The sequence below is a fragment of the Artemia sp. Qi Xiang Cuo genome, chromosome 9 (genome assembly GCF_049724085.1).
Source record: "Artemia sp. Qi Xiang Cuo chromosome 9, ASM4972408v1, whole genome shotgun sequence".
NCBI lineage: Eukaryota > Metazoa > Arthropoda > Branchiopoda > Anostraca > Artemiidae > Artemia > Artemia sp. Qi Xiang Cuo.
The window spans coordinates 3515832-3536701 of record NC_142802.1 but is presented as its reverse complement, the minus strand read 5'-3'; the positions used below and the strand labels follow the sequence as shown (position 1 = coordinate 3536701).

Sequence of the window (20870 nt, the reverse complement as noted above, 5' to 3'; positions counted from 1 at the left end):
TTATTTAAGAATATATCTTCCCCTCTTCAAGTATAAGGATTAGCTATAAATACATTATAAACAAAACAATTCCTTTTATTTTATATTATTACACTCCTATTAAGCTACCTTGCCCCCTCTCCCCCTTAGGTAGTGAGGCCTAAAACATATACTGGTCCATCATCTGCCAATTTTGAGCTTTCCAACTCAATATATAAAAGGGAATTGCAGGAATAAAAATAGTTGTCGTAGATAGTACTGAAAAACATTTTCCGGTTCAAGAATTAGGTGCAAAATTTGAACCAATTATCCTGAAAAAATGTTTGTCATATATTCAATAAAATATAAAGATCGACAGCAGCAATTGTTAGCATATTCCTGGTAAAGAGGATAATCATAATTCTTGTGTCTGGACCCAGGCTATTCAGCTCTCTCTAGTGGCATGATTTGACAGATTATTGTTGAACGCATCTAGGCTACATGGTCGTTTGAGACTGCAATGGAGATCTCTAGTCTTTTTTTCCCACCTTCATCCGAGGTGACAGAACCCACGACTTGGTCTGAGGTCAATGTTGCACTGCGTTTAGCCTTGTCTTTACTTTTCTTCTCTGCTTCCTCCGTTTACAATGCACCACCCATTTTACGAGATTGTTATTTAATTGTTATTGTTAGATTGTTATAGTTAGATTGTTAGATTGTATATGTTAAATTGTTAGAATGTTAATAGTTTCCGATAGACATGGCTAAACCACGTCATGTGTTCTGTTGTTGCGGTTTTTTTTTATCAATTCACTGATAATTCAACCAATCAGTTCATATCATACTCTTAGCACAGACCTGTAAGGACCATCTCTGATATCCGTATAGAAGCAAAGAGTGGACGGCTGCTTCATATATCTTGTTTTATTTCTTTAACTGGGCAAGTCTTTTACTTTACATACTCTTACTCAGTTGAGCAAAGACTAAGATGTAGAAAATATTCTGCTTTAAACTATCTCACTACAATCACCATATGTCGGTGAGTGAAGAAAACTTTTTCACTACCATTTGTCGGTGAGTGATCTAAGATTTTTTTTTTTAATTTAAAACATCTAGACTAGTATTATTAACAGAAAATCTGTTTGCTGCTAGCCAGGAAAATAGATTTTGCCATTTTCAGTCAATCAATTTCTCCGTGATAACTACGCTGTATAAGTATTGCTTGCGCATCATGTAAATGGTTTCACCCACCGGGATATACCGGGTTTCACCCATCGGGTTGTCATAGTGCCACTAGTCCCACTCATAGTCGCCAATAGAAAAATCAGGGCTGACATCAACACCTTTAGTCTGCTAGCGAATTAGATTAATAACTAAATTAATAGGTCATATAAACGAAATTTTGAAAGTGAAAAAAGTGCCCTCTATCTATAAATTTCTTGTTGGGAATCTAATGATGATCTAATAGCGTCTTGCGCAAAACCAAAGGGGGATATATATATATATATATATATCTCTTTTATGAAATGACTTACGGTATTCCTGAAAGTCATTCAGTAGGCACATTTGCAGAGTTGTGGGAAATTACCACCCCCTCTTATTTGGAGACTTCTCATGATTTGAAATTAAGAAAAGAAATGATTAAGTGTATCTAGCTGGTTAAACTAAAATAGAAATAAGTTATTGACGTACACACTATTTATTACATTTTTTCTTATTTTACATGCCATGGATAGCATAAAACTATATTTCCGCTCGTTTTGTTTTAAATACTATGACACACCAAACGTCGATTTTTATTATTATTATTTTATTTAATAATATCAATTATTAGCAAAAACTTAGCATAACTACATCCCTTCTAAATACCACGATATTAACTGCCGTGGCGAATATATCTTCAATATATCCTGCCAAAACTTAATATTTGCCTCCAACCCTAGTTTCATTTTTACCTAAATTGTCACAGCTAATATGTATCGGCGTGAAACCATTAGGGGAACTTGAGGTGAACTTATTCGAGGCTATAAATTGACTTTGAATTGCTATTGGTCTGGTAATCACGCGACCTCACTAGGTGGAGAGTTTCTGTAATGAACTCTAAAATCTGTTTCATCCAGTGTTGAGAAACTAAATTTGAAAGCTTTCATATCCCTCTAATTCTTGTTGTAAACCAAGAAATTATTTTGTATTATCTAAGCATGTCCACGGATTAAGATTGATATTTCGGGATCAATTCATCTTATTAGGAAAACCTGTAACTAACAAGGACAGTGAATATGAAATCTGATTGTTAGAATTATTGTTCTATTCATATAACATATTATATCATATATTAACATATAATATTATATATTATATTATGTAATATTATATAATCATATTATATATGATTGTTAGAATTAAAAGGGCGACATATGCAATTTTGTTGAAAATGAGTTATGTATGTGTCGTGGGTAAACTCAGTCCGAGGAGTCAAATTGTGCAGTCAGAATTGCCTTATCTTGTACCGTTACGAAGATAAAAAAAAGGCATCCGCCATTAAGGGGCGTATGTCTCTATTTTATCGGGTCTTGTTGCAATTCAGAATGACAGAAGAGGATTATCTTGCGGAGCTATAACATGGGGACCTGGCATTTGTATCCTTTTTTGTCAAGGAGAAAGGAGACATACCCCATAAAATGGAACAGTTTTGAATTCGCTCGGAATACTTGTTAATTTATACCACTGAAGAGAGCATAACAATTTGGTTTAGAATAGGTTCCCTTTATCTCCATTAGCATCATCCTTCAGAACGACCACACCCGACAATTTTTTTCAGTTTTATGGCTCTCCTGAAAAAAAAAAAATGGCGTATGTCGCATTTTTGATTATCAAAGCGAACAATTATTGTTGGACTGGAAACCCACACTACCGTATATATCTTAAAAATTGGACAGAATAAAAATATCAATTTTTATTAAAAAGACTTCCATTAACAGTTGTGCAGTTTTTGGTTATAGCTTGTGCCAAATTAAAAGAAGAAACGTGGTTGAATACTCAGCAAAAAATAAGCTAAAAACACATGGCACTAAACAGCTTAATAAGCTGTACCTTTCCTTTGGGATCTTTGTGTGATGATCTTTGGGAATCAAAATATTATTGGTTTTTGCGCTTTTTACGAACGAAAAGCGTTGTCCAGTTAAACTAAAGCTCAGTTGATTTCGCGATTCAATGTGGCAACAGTGACAAACGTGTTATTGCCTTAAAGCTTCATAATTATGAAGCAGTGAAAAGAAAAGATCGTACAAAACTTGAGTTTTCAGGTATGAATAGACCTAAGATCCATCCAGAGGACAAAAAGTGTTTTTATTTTGATGTCCTTAGGACTTTAAAGTCATTTCTTCTTTGTGGCCTAGATGACTTCTTGGAGAAAGTCTTGAGGACTTCTTTGATGTTCATAAGACTTTAAAGGAGCTCCTTTTTTATTGTCTGAATAACCTGTAGGCAGTTCTTGCTAAGGAGTTTCCACTTCAGCCAGTTTACGCAATTTTAAGTTCTTGACCCTCCGAGCCTATACGTTGCTCCACGGCTGTACCCTTAGTCCTGCCTCATGTCTACACGAATTTCCCAAATTTTTAGCCTCATGCTATTAACACTATAGTACACGGCATTATACTCAATTATGATCCCATGGTGTTGGGTGTCTGAGCAGTAACAGACTAAAGTTTCCAGGTAATTGACAACAAATAGTATATTTTGACAAACATAATCAAAAATGAAGAAGAAACTTTTACCATCAGGTATGGTGACCCCCCACAGTAGGGGACAAGTCTACGCAGCTGTTCTTTGAAATCTCATAGTTTTGTGATATTTTCCACAATTCTTCTGACATATACTTTGCCTATTATTTGCTGTTTTGACAGATTTACCCAGTACCACCCCTTTTACTACCTCTCCTGTGGAATACATTTCTAAACCATAAATAGGCCATCCAAAACCAAAACAAGCTGCATGCAAAGGCATATTTGGACAAATTGCACTTTGAACTTGTTTGGTTGAATGAAAATGACGATACAATATTCTCGAAACAACAGATCTCAGACTCGACCACTGTTGCCTACACCTTGGAATAAATTGTACGGGGTTTTTCAACTAAAATCGTACCACAAAAGATTAATTTGTACCATCTGAATAGTAGGTTAAAATTTTGCCCCAACAAGAAGAAAATTTTTGACTAACTAAAACTTGAATAGATGTCCGAATCGGAAAGGTGCAAGTAAATCCGAAATGTACTAGAAAATTTTATTGTACCAAAAAATTTCCTTATGTACCGTATTCTATCAGGACCTCCAAATTGTACCAGAAACGGTATAATTGTACCGCGTTGGTAACACTGGACTCGACCCCCTGACTATTCCCTAAACTGCTTTCTTTTATCAGTTTTTCAGCCAATCAAATCTTAAGACGCACTTCTAAACATTAAATAAAAATGTAAGATGCACTTCTAGCATGAAAAATTATTAACACTTGCTCCTATTTCAACTAGCGGATGTGACTAACTTCCTTCAAAGCACATTTATTCCATAGCACATTTCATCGGTGTGACTGTAAGCTCAACCAGAGTCGACCTAGCTCTGAATGGGAACCTGGAGAAATCTGGGGAAGGTAAACAGGAAAAGTGTGTGAAAGCAAAGGATGACTGGCCCCAACCACCCTTGCACTTCCTGGCTGAAGGGCCATGAAACGGAGATCAGCACCGCCGATAGGGACTGTAAAATTTAAGTGCCGTATTCCTTACCTTTTTACCGTTTACATTTCAAAGGAACCTTTTTGCCAAGTTTAAATTCTTCAAATTATATTTATTTGAGTTCCTTGGCCTAAACGCTTTCATTATAGATATGTTGAAATATTTCTATAGGAGTAAGTCTACCTTCTTATTTGCATGTTTCTTCTTCATTTGAACGATTTTTTCTCCCTCTGAAATGTTTTTAATAGAAAAATAAAAGATGCACTTAACTGAATCTTATATTTTAAGAAATATATCTGAAGTCATTGTACAATCTTTTCCAGTATTTTGTTTAACTCGAGAAGAATATTTTGCTTTTGTGTTCTCTTTTCCAGGGAAATTTTCCAATGAATGCTATTAGCATTTAGTGAGAAATTTCAAGCGTAAAATGGCACTTTTAGGCATTTGACGTGGCGTGGAATTGGAAATAATGGAGTTGGTTTCTCATTAATGATTTTCTGAGAACATCTGGATGAAAAAGCTTCGATCTTCTATTGTTGCACTAGAAAATAGAAAATATCTTTGTTATTAAGGTTTTTGCTTGGCGGAGCGATTTTTCTCTTCTTTATTGTGGAAGCTATGGTGATTGCTGTATTTAGTTCGCCCTCAGATTTTGTTGGAGACAAACCAATTCTTTTTTTTGTCAATTCTGTTCGACGTTTTTTTGTTATTTTTTTTTCTTTTTTTTCTTTCTTTAGAAATTAAAATTAGATTTTTTTTCAAAGTAACTTTGACGGGAATTCCGAACTAGCACCACATAGAAAGAAAAAAAAATGTTAGGAACCAATTGAACAAAAACACAAATGACAGGGTTAATGTGCGAACTGACCACAACGCATAAAATGGATCAAAACTAACAAACAGAAAATAGGAAAATCAGGAAACAGGACAGGAAATAGGAAACACTTTAACAAACAGGAAATATCTAATGTTCGACCAAAGAAAGAACCCAACTCTTTCTGCATCTTAAAGTTTTATAATAGATGTGTGTACGCTTGGGAACGATGTTAGCCAGTAGTGTTCACGGCGTTTCTAAATTGAAAAGTTAAAAAAAGAAAAGAATGATATAGAGGTACCATCATGTCTTCATTTTCCTAATTGTTGTTTTCCCTCTCCTACTCCCCCCCCTTTTTCTCTGTGTTTCTCTCTTTCCATTTACCTCTCTCCGCTCAATCAATCTTTCTTCTCGTTCATCTCAAACGCGAATATCTTTTTTTCGTTAATATGAAAACAGTAAATTAATCCGAGTTCTTATCAATAAATAGTTCACAGTTCATGTTTATTTAACTACCCTAAGTCAACTAGATATAACTAATCTTCAAAGAGGAAAATTGGTCTTTTGAAATAATTCCACATAATTTGATGGAACGGAACTTGAGAAGAACCTGGAGTAATGATGACATTGAAGTACCCCAAGTTTCCGTTTTAATAAATATGCTATGGGATGGTTTTTTTTATGGAAATAAATTGGCTCATCTGGCTGAGGGATAAGGAAAAAAAAGTTTGTCCAGTGTTACAGAGAATGTCTTGTTTTTCAAACGGTAGTAAATTCAGGTCCAGTCGCTTACCGCTCGAGTATTTTTTGTACTTGTTAAGAATCCAGTAAACACGCGATAAGTGAAGTTTCGTTAATGCTAAGGAAATAAAACAAAATGTAATGAAAATATAATAGTTTATGAACAAGTTTGGGCTATATATTTGCACGTTAAAGGGGGGGGGGGGGGGGTAAATATAGCATATATTAAATACGTAACGTAACCTAACCTAACCTAGGTACCCTTTTTGCCCCTTTAACCCCCAAAAAACTAAAGTTTAAATCTCTGTCACGGAGTGAGCAATATCTCACAAGACAGCGGAAATCTGTTTTTCATAAAGCATTTTTTAGATTTCGATGCGATCTTTCTCGCGTGTTTACTGGATTCTTAACAAGTTATGTATTTTTTTCGCTTTTGTAGTTCTTTTCTTCCTCGAGACCAGCAATATGCGTGAATCAATTTTTGAGAATTCCTGCTTCGTCAGAGGCTTGGGTGGTTGTCAAAACTAGGGTAAAAGGTGATGCAAATTACAGAAACTTTATGCGGACAATCTTAATAATCATCAAGGTCTTGGGAGAGTTTTTTATGATCAGTTTTATAAATTTTATCTATTAATTCAAATTTTATGGTTGTGAAAAAAAAGTCAGAAATCACAGTCTTGGAGGCCAGGAAATTTCTTGTAGACATAGGCACACAAAGCATAAGCTTCAGAGAAGATCAGGTTGGATAAATAGGAATGTATCTTTTGAAGCTGAAATATTGGCTGTTTGCAGATCGTCATTTGTTATTTGAAATACTTCAAAATGAGTTGATGGAATTGAAATTGAGAAAAAAAAATGGAGAAGCAGTCATTTTTTGTTCCCCAAGTTTCCACATCAATAAATGAACGGCTTGTGTCTTCCTTTTGTTAAACTAAATCCCTCGATCCTCTGGTTGAGCGAGTTTTTCAAAAAGGCGGTTTATTCTTGCGGAGAATGTCTTTTTAAATGGCAATCAATTTCGTTCCAGTTGTGTTGCAATTTAACGATTTGTCCTAATCTTCTTTTTGGGCTTATAGTTTGTTTCTATTGCTTAAGCCTTTTTACGTGTAAATTATGTTACCTGAAATTATAAAAAAGTAAATCGTAATTTGTTGGGCTACACACAAAAGGACGCATATCACATTATTATTATTTTTTCTTCTTTTTTTGACTACAAAAACAATATTTTAAGCCTTCATCGAAATAATTTTTCCCTCAGGGCTTCATATAAAAGGTAGACTTTACGTAGCTGAATAACGTGGTTGAAATTCAGTATGTGGCGTGTGTGTGGTACTCTTGTGTTTGGTTAGGGCAGTGGTTCTCAAACTGTGGTACGCGTACCCCTTGGGGGTACGCAAATCATTTTAGGGGGTACGTGGCCAACCAACAAAAAAAATAAAACAACCCTTTAACTCTGAAACTGGCAATTTTATTTATATTTTAGCTATAGTTTACTTAGTATAGTTACTTAGTTACTGAGAAGGGATACCTAAAATATTTTGTGGATAAAAAGGGGTATAGTGTCTAAATAAGTTTCAGAACCACTGGGTTAGGGTATCTTTGTAGCGGGATTCAATATTTTAATCCTTACTATATACATATATTTAATTAACATATATTTAAAAAAAGAACAAAAATGAAGAAAAATGCAATTTTCACAAACAAATAAAAAATTAACCTTATAGGAACCACGAATCAATCCTTGCAGAAGTAAAGGAATCTGAAAAAGGCATAATTGAATAATGTGGTCTCAATTCGGTATGCAGCGTATGTTTGGTAGTCTTTATTTTGGTATTACATGTTTGTGACAGAACTTATATATATATATATATATATATATATATATATATATATATATATATATATATATATATATATATATATATATATATATATATATATATACTATAGAAAAGTGTAATGTTGACGAACAAATTAAAAATAAACCTTATAGGAACCTCGAACCAATACTTACAGAAGTAAGGAAAAGAATCTGAAAAGGTGTAACTGAATTACACCGTTTGTGTTGTCACAGGTTGTTGAAAGAAGGTATAGACCAATCAGGTGTAATCACTAGAAGTGATTACACGTTTGACACTGGAAGTGCAAGAAGGTCAAGTACAGCAGAAGCAAGCTCTCTAAATGAAAACTCACCTGCTCGTGTAGTACGCATTTACTACACATTTCAACTACTACACTTTTGTGTAGTAGATGGTAGTAGACCTATATAGATCCTTTTTTTAGCCCAGAAAATACCAGGATGTCAATTTTCCCCCGAAAAATATAAAGTTATTTTCGAGGTTAGGTTAGGTTACGTATTTAATATATGATCTGCTTTACCCCCCCCCCCCCTAATGTGTAAATATATAGCCCAAATTTGTTTCTAAACTATTATATATACATCCCATTTTTTTTTTATTATTAGCATTAACCAAACTTGAATTCTTTAGTGGAACAGTACCAATAATAATAATAATAATAACGGGTTCCCGGCCCTTTTGACATTTCATAAGTTTTAACCTTGAGTAACAATAAAAATTTCTGTAATTGTTGTTTCAGTCTGATTTTCTTTTACTCTAGGTTTTGAACATACTGGATATAGATTGAATGCCTAATAATTAGGTATATATGCCCCAAGGATTAAATGGGCTGATAGAACGAAGTTGAAGCTTAAAAGGAACAAAATTATCACCCCTCTACTTCTGCCCTCATAAAATTGACTAGCGCTTTACTGAAAGCAAAAAAATGGAATAAAGGTTGTTGCTCTCACTGCTAGAAAAAAAAACAGCCTCTTAGTGGGCTGTACCTATTATCAATTATCGCCTCTGAGCCTCTGGAGCATATTTATCCGTAAATTTGAAAGTGATATGCTAAAAGCTTGGAACAAAACAGAGCAGAGGAAGATTTTCTGTTTGTTTCTAAGTATTCCTTTAAACTTAAATAACACTGTTTTTCAAGAAGATCACGGTATGCAAGCAATAAACCGAGTGTGTAAAGGTCAATTTGCCTTTATTTATTTTTTGCGTTCAGTGAAGTACTTTCAATTTTACGACGGCATGCTTGGAGGGAGTTTGTTTTTGTTGGAGGGGTGTTTGTTTTAGTTTGTTTGGGGGGGGTTTATTTTGTTTGTTCTCAGAGCTCTTTTTTATTTTGACCTGTACTTATGTGTAGGATAATTATCTGATAATTTAGTTGTGATTCCATAACATTCAGAATGCAAGGAAAGTTTCATTATATTTTTCGCACAATTTTTCGATAGCTTTTCAACCTGAGTTTGTAATATGGATGAATTTCTTGCGCCTGGTATTAGGCCGGAAGTGGATGCTCATAAAAAAAAGGTGTCAGGGTATAATGGGTAACCACAGTCTAAGACACATTATAATTATATTACGGTCTAAGACCCCAGAATGGGTAAATGACCAAATAGATATAATAATAATAATATATATAATATATATTGAAAACCCGTCGTATACAATAAATGTACAATGACAGAGTATACAAAAATGCGAAAAGAGGAAACAAAACGATAATATACTAAAGAAAAGAAAAAAATAATAACAACAAAAGCAACAACTTCTTAAATAGTATACAAAATAGTACGAAAAGTGGAAACTGAAAGATAACATACTCAAAGATTACAACAGAAACAACAACTTCTTCGAAAATAGCCACAAAGACAACAACTTTTGAAAGGAGAAAAAAAAAAGAAGAAAAAAAAGAAGGAAACAAGAGGGAAAATTAAACAAGCAAGCTTGCCCACTCGTGCTTTAGAATTGCTGGTTTTGTTTTTTGCCGGCTAATAAGTGTCTCAACAGCTAGATTTGGGTCCGCTAGGTTGTAGCGCCGAATCAGAAAACTATTTTTTGTCCAAGGTGGCAATTTTAGTAGGTACTTTGCAAAACAGAAAAATAAAGAGCGGATTTTAGACTTTTCACAGTTTGCCAATAAATTCCAGAAAGGGGTCACATATAATATATGTGGCAGAGCGGTAGCGTTGTAAATACTTGCCAGTAGTGGATGGTTAAATCTCAGAGTGGATTTAACGATCAAAGCATAGGAGCTGGATATTCGCCGTTCAAGATGCGAGATCAGGAGGGAGCGGGTATGCTGTAATGAGGAATCTATTGGCAGCCCCAGATATACTATTTTATCAACTGGTTTTAATGAGCAATCACCTAGTGTGATATTAGTAGGAGGGTCATTCTTCCAATTGTAAGGTAAGACTTCTGAATTTTGAGATATTAATCACAGACTAACTTTCTTGTATTTGGACTGCAAACATGAAAATGTTTCTTAAAGGTAGTTAAGAGTCTGGCTGAGAATCAACGTGTCGTCAGTAAAGAATACTCGGGATACACCAATTAACCTGAACCGGTTGAATAACCAACAGCTGTTCTGAGGTTCAATAACCTAGTTGTTGAAGAAATTGGGGGATAAAACTGCTCCCTGACGGGCACCTTTACGGACTGGTATCAAAGCTGACCGTGGGGCTGGCGGAAGGCCTTTATCGGGAGGGAGCTTGAGTCGCACGCGAAGGCGAGAATAAAGATCACGGAAAGCCCGGATGATATTTGAGTTCACTCCTCTTTTAGCTGAGTTTAGCAACATAAGTGCATGAATCAATGAATCAAACGCTCTCTGCAGGTCTAAGCCCCCGATCGTTAGACTTTCTCCTGATTTGTGTGCATCCAGGAGTGCATATGCAACGACATGGAGCGCTTCCGCACAACTAATGCCGCGTTGGAAACCGAATTGTCTTGGTGGACTGCAACACAGTTTTTCAAACTCATCTACGAATAAATGTTTAAATAACTTGCAGAGAGAGGTAGCAACCGTGATTGGACGGAAAGAGGAGCATTGCATGGTAACATTTCCTTTTTTAGGAACTGGCGTAAGATCTCCAATTGAGAAAGTGGTTGGGACAATACCCTGAATGAGGATAATCTGCATCAGGAGGGTTAAATGACTAATAAGAGCAGGCTCACCACTTTTTAAATGAAGTTTACTGATCCCATCAATCCCAAAAGATTGTTTAGGTTTTAAGTGAGAGGTAGCCTTGCACACAGATCCCTCCGTTACAAGATAGTCACTCCGAGGAAAACTATTTAAGCAGTCGTTTAACTCAGCTTCGTATCTTTCATTGAGGGCTGGGTCAGGAGGCGAAAATTCTGACCCATAATATGCGTACCATTCAGAATCAGGGATAGCAGATGCGGATAAAGACTCATCGCTTTTAGAGGACAGAAAACACCAAAGGAGAGAAGGATTAATTTTGGCCCGTGTAGATTCGATATCAATCATCTTTTTTCTGTGAGCTTTTAGCTCCTTTGCGAATTTTCTTTTTGTGAGCAGGCGGAGTGAATTGACTACCCCCGAACGGGGTCGTCCACAAGAAACTCAAAATTAAAGCCAAAATTTAGACTTAGAATGGATATCCACTGACTGTGGATTTTAAGACCAGCCAGGAAGGGTATGATGACTGGGTCCACTTAGCAAGGTAGCAGCTTTTTCAGAACAGCAAAGGGAATGACCAATTTATGCTCAATAAAGGTCAACTGATTGTTGTGTTTCCTCCCTTGAAAGAGCAGTTAATCCAGAGAGAAGATGGAAAGGGACACGGATCTTACTAAGGACTCTGGCGGCTTCTTCTTGCAATAAAACAGGTTTAATTTTACGCCAATCACGGCGAGACCTAGGAGGTGTTTTCGAAGTTGTTTGCGTTTGTGTATCTGGGCTGTGGCAAGGAATCTCAGCTGAGAACTGTGTTGGTAAGTGATCAGACAGCTGAAAATCAAGCACAACCTTGACAGGCGAAATCCTGAGATTTGTGGACGCAACGACGTGATCGAGATCTGATCTGGACATCGAGGTGTGTACATGTGTAAAATTTAAATCTTTGCACTTGAGGTCTAACTGGTCTCCAAAAATACTAAGCAAAAACGTAGAACGTAAAGACCTAGATAAGAGCGGTTCATTCAAGTTGCAATTGAAGTCACCAACTAATATGCATTGAAGGCTTAAGGATCTAATAAGGCTAATGAACTAGCCGAGTTTATCACTAGAATATGTAAAAGAACACTCATCAAGGTAATTTTTTGGCGAAAATGCGTTAATAAAACACAGCCCTAAACACAAATCGGCAGAAAATTATCAATGATTTCGAATACACTAGATCTTAGAGTCGAACGAATAAAAATGGCAATACCACCGGAGGGTCACCCTTTTCCACTTAGCTGCTTCGCTGAAACTGAATAAACCGATACTGAACTATTAAAACTAAGAATACTTTTACTGCGGCTTGTGACGAAATGTTCTTGTAAACAGACAACTTCATTTTGCTCAAAAACAACATCTAAGATCGGAATTTTATTCGCGAACGAGCCATTAATGTTCCACGATAAACATTTAACTGCAGAAGCTTCAGATGTCATTTTTTTTGTGGATTACTCTTTGAGGGACATTTTACATTGTAACACGTGTGACTGCCGATTTTGCATTCAACGCAGAATGTCGGCTGTGAGCATGGTTCATCTCGCGTAGAACGATGTTCACTTGAGGCACATCTAGAGCATAAAGGTTCAGCTGTACACTGGGAAGCGAGATGACCGATTTTGTGACAGTTATATCATCGTCTTGGCAAGAACTTCAACGGATCAGCAGGCAGACGCTCGTAGCCGATAATCACCGAAACACTCAGAAATTGTTGGAGCTCACTGGAAGTGTCAAAATACACTTTGAAAGAACGGGATTTTCGGCACTGTTCAGTCTTCGCAATATTCGGGATTAGATTTTTTAGTCCTTCACAGTTTATATCCTCAGGGACATTTCGAAGCACAGCTATGTGCAGGGGTTCTCGAACAGTAATTTTGAGATCGGGTTTGGAAGATTTCGCTTTCTCAACGATTTTCGCTGCTGCAGCTTTCGACCTGACCACTAGCTTCCATTCGTTTGCAGATTTGCAAAGTTCACTAATGTCATTTGTATTTTCACAGAAACTATCTATGGAAGCTGTCCGGTCATTAGGGTCATTGAGCTCCTAGGGGGGATTTTTCAAGACAACAGAATAGGTAGAGTTTCTGGGCTTGGACGTTTCATGTGTACTACGACTGCTTGTGAAAATACTGGTGGCTGGAGCGGACTGGATAGCCAAAAAATTATCAAGCTTCCGAGAAAATTCATTTACTTTGGCAGTAACTGTTGCATTCACCGCATCTCCGATGACCGGAACCGAGCAGGGGTTAAAGATGACAAATTTTGGCATGCTCACATTATTTTTCGCAGCTGTAACTAGAATTTTGCATATTTCAATGATATTGCCTGCATCTTTAGAATAGATAACAGGACTAATCGTAATATTCAACTCGGTATGAAGGATTTACTTTGGCTTTATAACATCTTCATGTGTCTAGAAAGCAACACACGCTTTTATGATACACTCCAATTTTATCCCATCTGTAAGTGCTCTCGTAACACAATTCAGTAACGGATTCAAAATAATTTTTTCACTTTCAGCCATCGTAGTTCTAAGCGTAATTGAATCTCAATGTAAAGTCACAAAATAATGATTTACCCGCAAGGGGGGCTTTTTTAAGTCCCCCCACTTTCCAATAAACACCTTCTAATTATCCAAATGAAATAATTCAATCCAAATGAAAACTCAATCCAATCTAGCAGGCAGTGACGTCACAGTGGAGTTATAGCTTTGTAGTCCGAGAAATTGTTTTCAAGGTCACTGAATCATTTTTTTTTTGGGGGGGGGGGTCAAGCAAATTCAATTTCTAGCCCAAAGGTACCAAAATTTGAAACATTATAGCCCAAAAACCCACCTCTCGGGTTTTTAGTGACTTGCCCCGCGAAGATAAAAATATGATAGCCCAATTGGCGGGAAATAGCCCAACCTGGCAACACAGCTCACTGCAGCACCAAGCCGCCTCCATCCAACACAGCTGCGCGAGCTCGTTTTCCGCCTAAATCTATTCAAAGCTTCATTCTTTACACCCTGTCTTAAGTCCCGATTGTCTTTAAATCCTCCCTTATGACATCTTCCCATCTCATTCTGGGATGTCCTACTTTTCGTCGTGGCATACCCATCTTAACCTTTCTTTCGAACAAAAAAAAAGGATTAGCAAAAGGCAGAAGCATGTCGCAAAAACAGATGAAAATGGAGAAAAAAAATGTATATCAACCATGCTATTTAATTAAGGAGTAGCATACGTGGAACACAGGAGTTCCACACAAGGAGTTCCACATACGCGGAACATATTCCTTTTTACTCATTAAAGTGATTCTTTTTTTTTTTACAGTGATTTCTTAAAATCACTTTTCTAAAAGTGATAGAAAAATCAAAAGAAGCTGCGTTCTAGCAATCATATTAATTTCCCTTTTTCTTTTGTTAAAAAAGAAAATGCCTTAAAAATTACGAATATAAAATTAGAGATTACAATTGTCTCAATATTATTTTTATTTTACTTCTTCTGGTACTGCATTTCTGTCATTTCTTTTACTTCTGACGCCGTTCAAAGCCCTAAAATGCATAATTTTACGAACTCGTTAGAGTTGGTTTTTATCTCAAACATATGAAATTGTGATTTCTAATTGAGTTTTAAATATCGATTGAAAAAGAAAGAGATTAATGACTTTATGCAGGAGAAAGTACGATCAAAGTACATTCCTAAATTTCATGTCCAGAGATTTTTTTTTATGCAAAAATTTGTTATGTTGGCTACTGTAAAAAAGTACTGACCGAATTAAATTCCTAGGTTTCTTGAATGGAGAACTTTTCTCTTTTTCCATTGCGTAAGCATTAAAATAGAAACTTAACATCTTCCTTTTTCCAAGAGTTTCACAATTTGTATGTCCCAACGGTAACACTTTGTGTCGAAAGAACTTTCCATTAAAGCTTTCTATTTTCTGATTATTTTCAGAATCAATGTCTGGCCCCTTCGAAGGAAAGTATGGAGGAAAACGTCACGAGATAATCTATGCAACTTTTACAACTCCATCAAATAGTATTATTGGATCAGCTGTTTGTGCTTTTCGAATGGAGGACATTGAAGCAGTTTTTGATGGAGCATTCAAAGAACAAGCTGGACTTAATGCAAACTGGCTCTCAGTTCCTTCACAAAAGGTAATTATGTAATGAAAGGTACATCTATGCTTTCTAAAGGATTTCAGTCTTACATTTTTTGGTGTGTGATTGTACTAAATGCCCATCTCTCTAATCTATGTAGGTAATAATGGTATACTTTTTGTTTTGATCTGATTTTTAGGAGTTATGGGTTATTATATTTCTTAACATTGGATGTGATCGTCTCTTAATAGGTTGCAAGGTACCGCTGCAGCCCGGATTAGCAGGGATGTTTCTTTTACAGATTGACTGACCGTATATCAAACAATAAGCTCTACAAAAAAGTGGTTTGATTCCACTTTCTACGACTCCAATGAAACAAAGTTTAATGTTGCTGGCCATATATCAATCAAATATCAAGCATAGTCATACTTTCTAGGGCTATGATAAAAGGAAGGTTAACATGACTTGGCCACGTGTTACGGACGAAGAATGGCAGATTGCCTAGGATTGTGGTTTCTGGCCATCCACATGGAGAAAAAGGCCATCCAAATGTGGGTCATCCACATTTGAGGCGGGAAGAGTTCACAATGAAGGATTTAAGGGAGTTTGGAATTTTCTTGGAAGGCAGTGAAGAGTGAAGCTTTAAATCTGTGTAGGTAGGCCCACAGCACCTAGGATTAGTCACAGGGATCGTCTGTCTACAGTATCAAAGGCAGAACAAAAGTCGATGAAAGCTATATGCTTTAAGCTTACAATGAAAGCTTAATATCACAGCCTAGGACTACTATGAAAGAAAGTCTAATATGACTAGGTCATGATTTACAGATGTAAAGTTACTATAAATTGCGTCTTTTGCCTATCCAGTAGAGACCAAGTAAAAGAAGAATATCCTCAAATGAGGTAGGTTTTCATAATTTTTATTTTTTAAGAAGTAGCAAGTTCAAGGCAGGGAGTAAAAAGTGAAGTCCACAATAGTATGGGGCGGTGGAGGAGCGTGTGCAGCTGTATTGACCTCAGTTGGCTTGATGCTGCAGCGAGCTATTAGCTGTAGTAATATTATTCTTCTTTACTGTGTTTCCTGCACATTGCTATTGATTATCATTTGCAGGAACTTGTTTCAAACGGATGGACATCTTGAAAAATAACACACAAAATTGGCAAATTATACGGAACATGCACGAAACTATAGAAAAATATTTACGTTATTCCAGTAATCTACACAACAATCATGTAAAAGGATTAAGCGTGTCTCAAGGTGTATAAATTATTGTTTTCAAAAAATCCCAGAAAGAAGTGTACTATATTAATGGCTCACTGTTTTAAGTTGGAAGGGTAGGGGAATTATTGCAAAAAAAACGACTTTTAAGTAGAAAAAGGCTGCAGTTAATAAAGCTTGTATTTCCCAATAAGGTCTTGTTAAAAGATTTAGAAGTTTGACTTCTTCAGGTTATTTGTTGATACATGTTGATGCTGATGACTACAAAACAAAATTTCTTGGATTTAACCAAAAATACTGATTATTCCTTCTAGACATATATATAGCTAAATCTCGTGGATTTTTGCTTTGCACCACGTGTCGTAGATTAAAAAACTACATTTTGGAAGAAACCTACATCAAATTTTGCCCAAAATGTTGCCCAAATTTTTGCCTAAATTTTGCCCAAAAATTTGCATTAGAGATGTGTACGTGATGACTGAGCTATGCTGTTTCATAGCAAGAAAACAAAATAGTAGAATCAAGTAGGCTGCTCCTAATATGAACAAGAAAAGTAGGTTGAAACTAATTGTTTAGTAATACTAATAGATAATTAACTAACTAATTAAATCAACTCTCTAAATAAATAAATAACTAGCTAATTATCTAATAACTAATTAATACTACCAGAGAGTTCCTCCTTTTATTTCCACAAACCATTGTTTTAATTTTCTGTTAAAACGTTGGTAACCCATTAAGATCAATGTTAATAAGAAAATGAAGTGAACTCCTTTCACCAAGTATCCTTTGAGGCGAGAATATTTCCTTAAGTTATGTTCCTCTCTAACATTTCACGGGAAGGATTTCTGCATAATACATAACTTCTAATATTTTTTTATAAATGGCTAAAAATTACACGTTGGCACAGGTCGAAGTTCCTTTTGTACTGCTAGTAACCAACGCTTTCTCAACTAGCAGTCAACGCTTTCTATAACTAATTTCCCTACTCTGCTATTAATTTTTTTTTTCTCCCTAAGTCTTTTGGCTACACCCTCTTTATTGTGTATACCTTAGGAGATAGACATCGCCATATCCTTGTATAGATTTTTTTTTTCTTTGACACCAACTAAATACGTACAAATGGGCGTCCGAAAAAAGCTTAATATATGTTGCTAATTTTATTATTATCATCAACATTTCGAAATGAAAATTCTTGGCTTATATAAAATCAAATTAAAATATCAATTTAATTTTTATTTAACCTTTTGTCCCATCTATTGTAATTCCCTTCTTTTAAAAAATATACAGCTTCGAAATAAAGACATCCTTTCGTTCTATTTTACCTACCTTACCAAGTCATTTGGTTACACCCTCCTTATTTTATATATATCGTAGTAGGAGATAGACCTCGTTATATCCTCGTATAGGTTTCCTTCTATTTTGCCTGCCATCAACATCGGTGCCACTATCAGGGTGACTTAAGTACTGCTTATTGTTCGAAAAGCTGTAAGCAACTAGTTTTTCTCTTTTGTTTTTATGCACCGTAATAAATCCAAAAGAAGATGTTAGCTTATTCAACACTGGACTTACTGGGCTCAATAGTTTAGACTGGGCTAAAGAGTTTGCCCTTAATTGTAGAATAATATCTTGTTTGTGTTGCAGACTTTTTTTTCAGCCTTCCTTAATGAAACTTGTTCATTTTTACAAGGAAATTGCTTTTTCCTTCCGTTTTCCCTACCATCCGGATCGATAGAACTAACAAGGGCGTTTTAAGTACTGTTCTTTGTTCAAAAATGGTGCTGATAAATCCTTTGTGTGTCTTTAGTAAATAATTCACTTAAATGAAAAACGAGATTTGGCCGTGAATACTATTTTAAGGATTTCGTCTGCACTGTTATCCTGGGTTCACACAATTGCGGTTTTTATCTGACACAACACTCCTCACACAGACATGGGTTCCCATAAGCTGAATTTTAGAGGGGGGCTTACCTGGTCTAATCGGCACTTCCAATGCTGTATAATAAACATCTTAAAACAAAAATATAAAAGTATTTGGCAACGTTATTCAGCCGGGGGGCTGGAGCCACCTCTGTCCCCCCTCCCATATGGGTGCCCATTCACGCAGAGCAGATGCGTTGTAAACGTAGAAGAGTTCATATCAAATTGGTTTCTGTCTGCTGAGTCGCAACTAGCAAAACTAGAATTGAGTCAGAAACCAATATCCCTTTGTTTGCTAGTTGTGAATGAAAACGTGAAAATGGTTGTTTTCCGCAAAAATGTAGCTGGGTAAACCCTGTTTTATGTGCAAGTCTGGAGAGCTGGACGGACCTAGCATTTTTCTTCAAGCGTTCTAAAAGCCAAAATGTTAAACTGTAAGGCTTCTTTTTTTATTTTCTTTTTTTTTGCAGAAAAGAAAGCTATATCTTGGCAAACATTATAAATTTCCAAAATAAAGGCCATCAAAGGAAAGTATTTGTTAGACAAACCTTTAATTTTCTTCAAATTCAGCTTTAAAAACATTCCTTTTCAAATTCATAAAATAAACTCGTATACCGTATTAAATAAACACGGTTTTGCTAGCTTGAAAAAAAAAAACAGCCTTTAATTTATATTGTTTTTTTTCAACTGAAAATAAGAAGCAACATTTAAAATGAACAGAAATTATTCCTTACATGAGGGGGGTTGCCCTTTCCTCCACCTTCGCTCTTTACGCAAAAGTGTTAAAGCTCTTTAAAATACTTCTCGATCAAATTCAACGGCCCTTGTGTTTGAGCAATCTTTCATAAAGAATTGTGACAAAAATTCAAACTTTAGCGCAAGTGTGGGTTGATGAAGGGGCAGCCTCCCTCACATACGGAATAATTTGTGTTTGTTTTGATTTTATTATTCCCCCTTACTTTCAGTTGAAAAAGCTTGTTTTTTTATAATTTAATTTCTGACCGTTTTTCAAATCCTTCCAGGAAATCCCTTTCATCCCCCCTCCTACTTCGTTTGAAATTTATCCTGGAAAGTATCTTGCCATGGCACATCCCCCTCCGCCAGAACCCCCCCCCCCAAAAAAAAAAAAATTCCATATATTTTCTAACAGCAAATACTTTATGGGAACTATGGGCAAATTGTTTAACTTGCATCCCTTTTCTTAGGGACCAGTGGGATCATGTGATACCCAAAAGTATAGTTATAGGACTTTTCAACTATGCTGAACAGAATGGCTAATCGAAATTTTGATTGGATGCTTTTAGGAAAAAAGGAGTCTGGGGGGGGCCTAGTTGCCCTCCGAAGTTTTTGGTCATTTTAAACTGGCACTCAAACTTTTGATTTCCAATCAAAAAAGCCCTTCCCCTATCTTCTATGATCTGGTTCGATACGATCACCCTTGGAAAACAACAACAAATAAACATGCATCCGTGATATTTCTTCAGGCAAAAAAAGAAGTGAAATTCCAAGTTTTAGTATATAGGAGCTAGAAGCATCTACAGTAGGGTTCTCTTATATACTGAATCTGAGGGTGTCATTTTCGTTAAGATCGCTTGAATTTTGTGGGTGTTTCTCCTTTTTTGGAAATTGGGCAAATTAACTCAGACCTGTGACATTGGTGGGTAACATTAACCCCAATGAACTGTATATTTGGAATCAGTATAAAAATTCAATTCTTTTGTTGTATACTGTTATCAAAATTCTGTTTTATAGAGTTTCTGATGCTAATGAGCCGAGTCGCTCCTTACTTACAGTTCGTTACCACAAACTGTCTGATATCTTATTGAAAGTCAAATTCTCTAAAGTTTTTTAACATATTTCATGGAATACAAAAGACTTTAAAAATCTAAAAATAGACTACCAATAGTGCATTTTTACCAGTTTATAAACGCGGAACTCTTTTGACGGGATAAGAACATCCTTCAGAGTTATCGGTCCAACTTCAACTAAAATCTTAATTGATAGTTTGTGTTTTATTTGGTTTCTTTTTTTAGTTTTTTTTATTTATTTTTTGCAATCGTGGTGTGAACGATGAAAATGATATGCTGCTGGCCTCGCTACAGGAATTTTTCCTGAGGGAGTCCAAATATTACACCCTGGGGATAGCTTCCACAAGGAGTAGTTCCACGTGTTAATTCTTGGATGATGGTAATATTCGAATGAAGGATTATATTGAAAAGACCATAATAGGGAGGAAGGGGGAGGTTAAAGTATAAATTTGTCTAAATTAAATATAACTATCCCTCCGTCAAAACTATCCCTGAAATGAGTGAGAGGAGCTTTGCAAAAACATAACTGTGAGGTAGTTTGCTGCTTAATTTCAGAATTTCCTCGTAATTCGCGC

General features: G+C 35.8%; 1 protein-coding gene across 1 annotated transcript in view; it reads left to right on the top strand.

Moving 5' to 3' along the window:
* The window catches only part of LOC148948239 (semaphorin-1A-like), a 418473-nt gene that overhangs the window by 293939 nt on the left and 103664 nt on the right, over positions 1 to 20870 (top strand). Inside the window, exon 6 of the mRNA XM_089094665.1 lies at positions 15209 to 15411. Coding sequence (XP_088950791.1) covers positions 15209 to 15411 — 203 coding nt within the window. The remainder of the gene's footprint in view (positions 1 to 15208; positions 15412 to 20870) is intronic.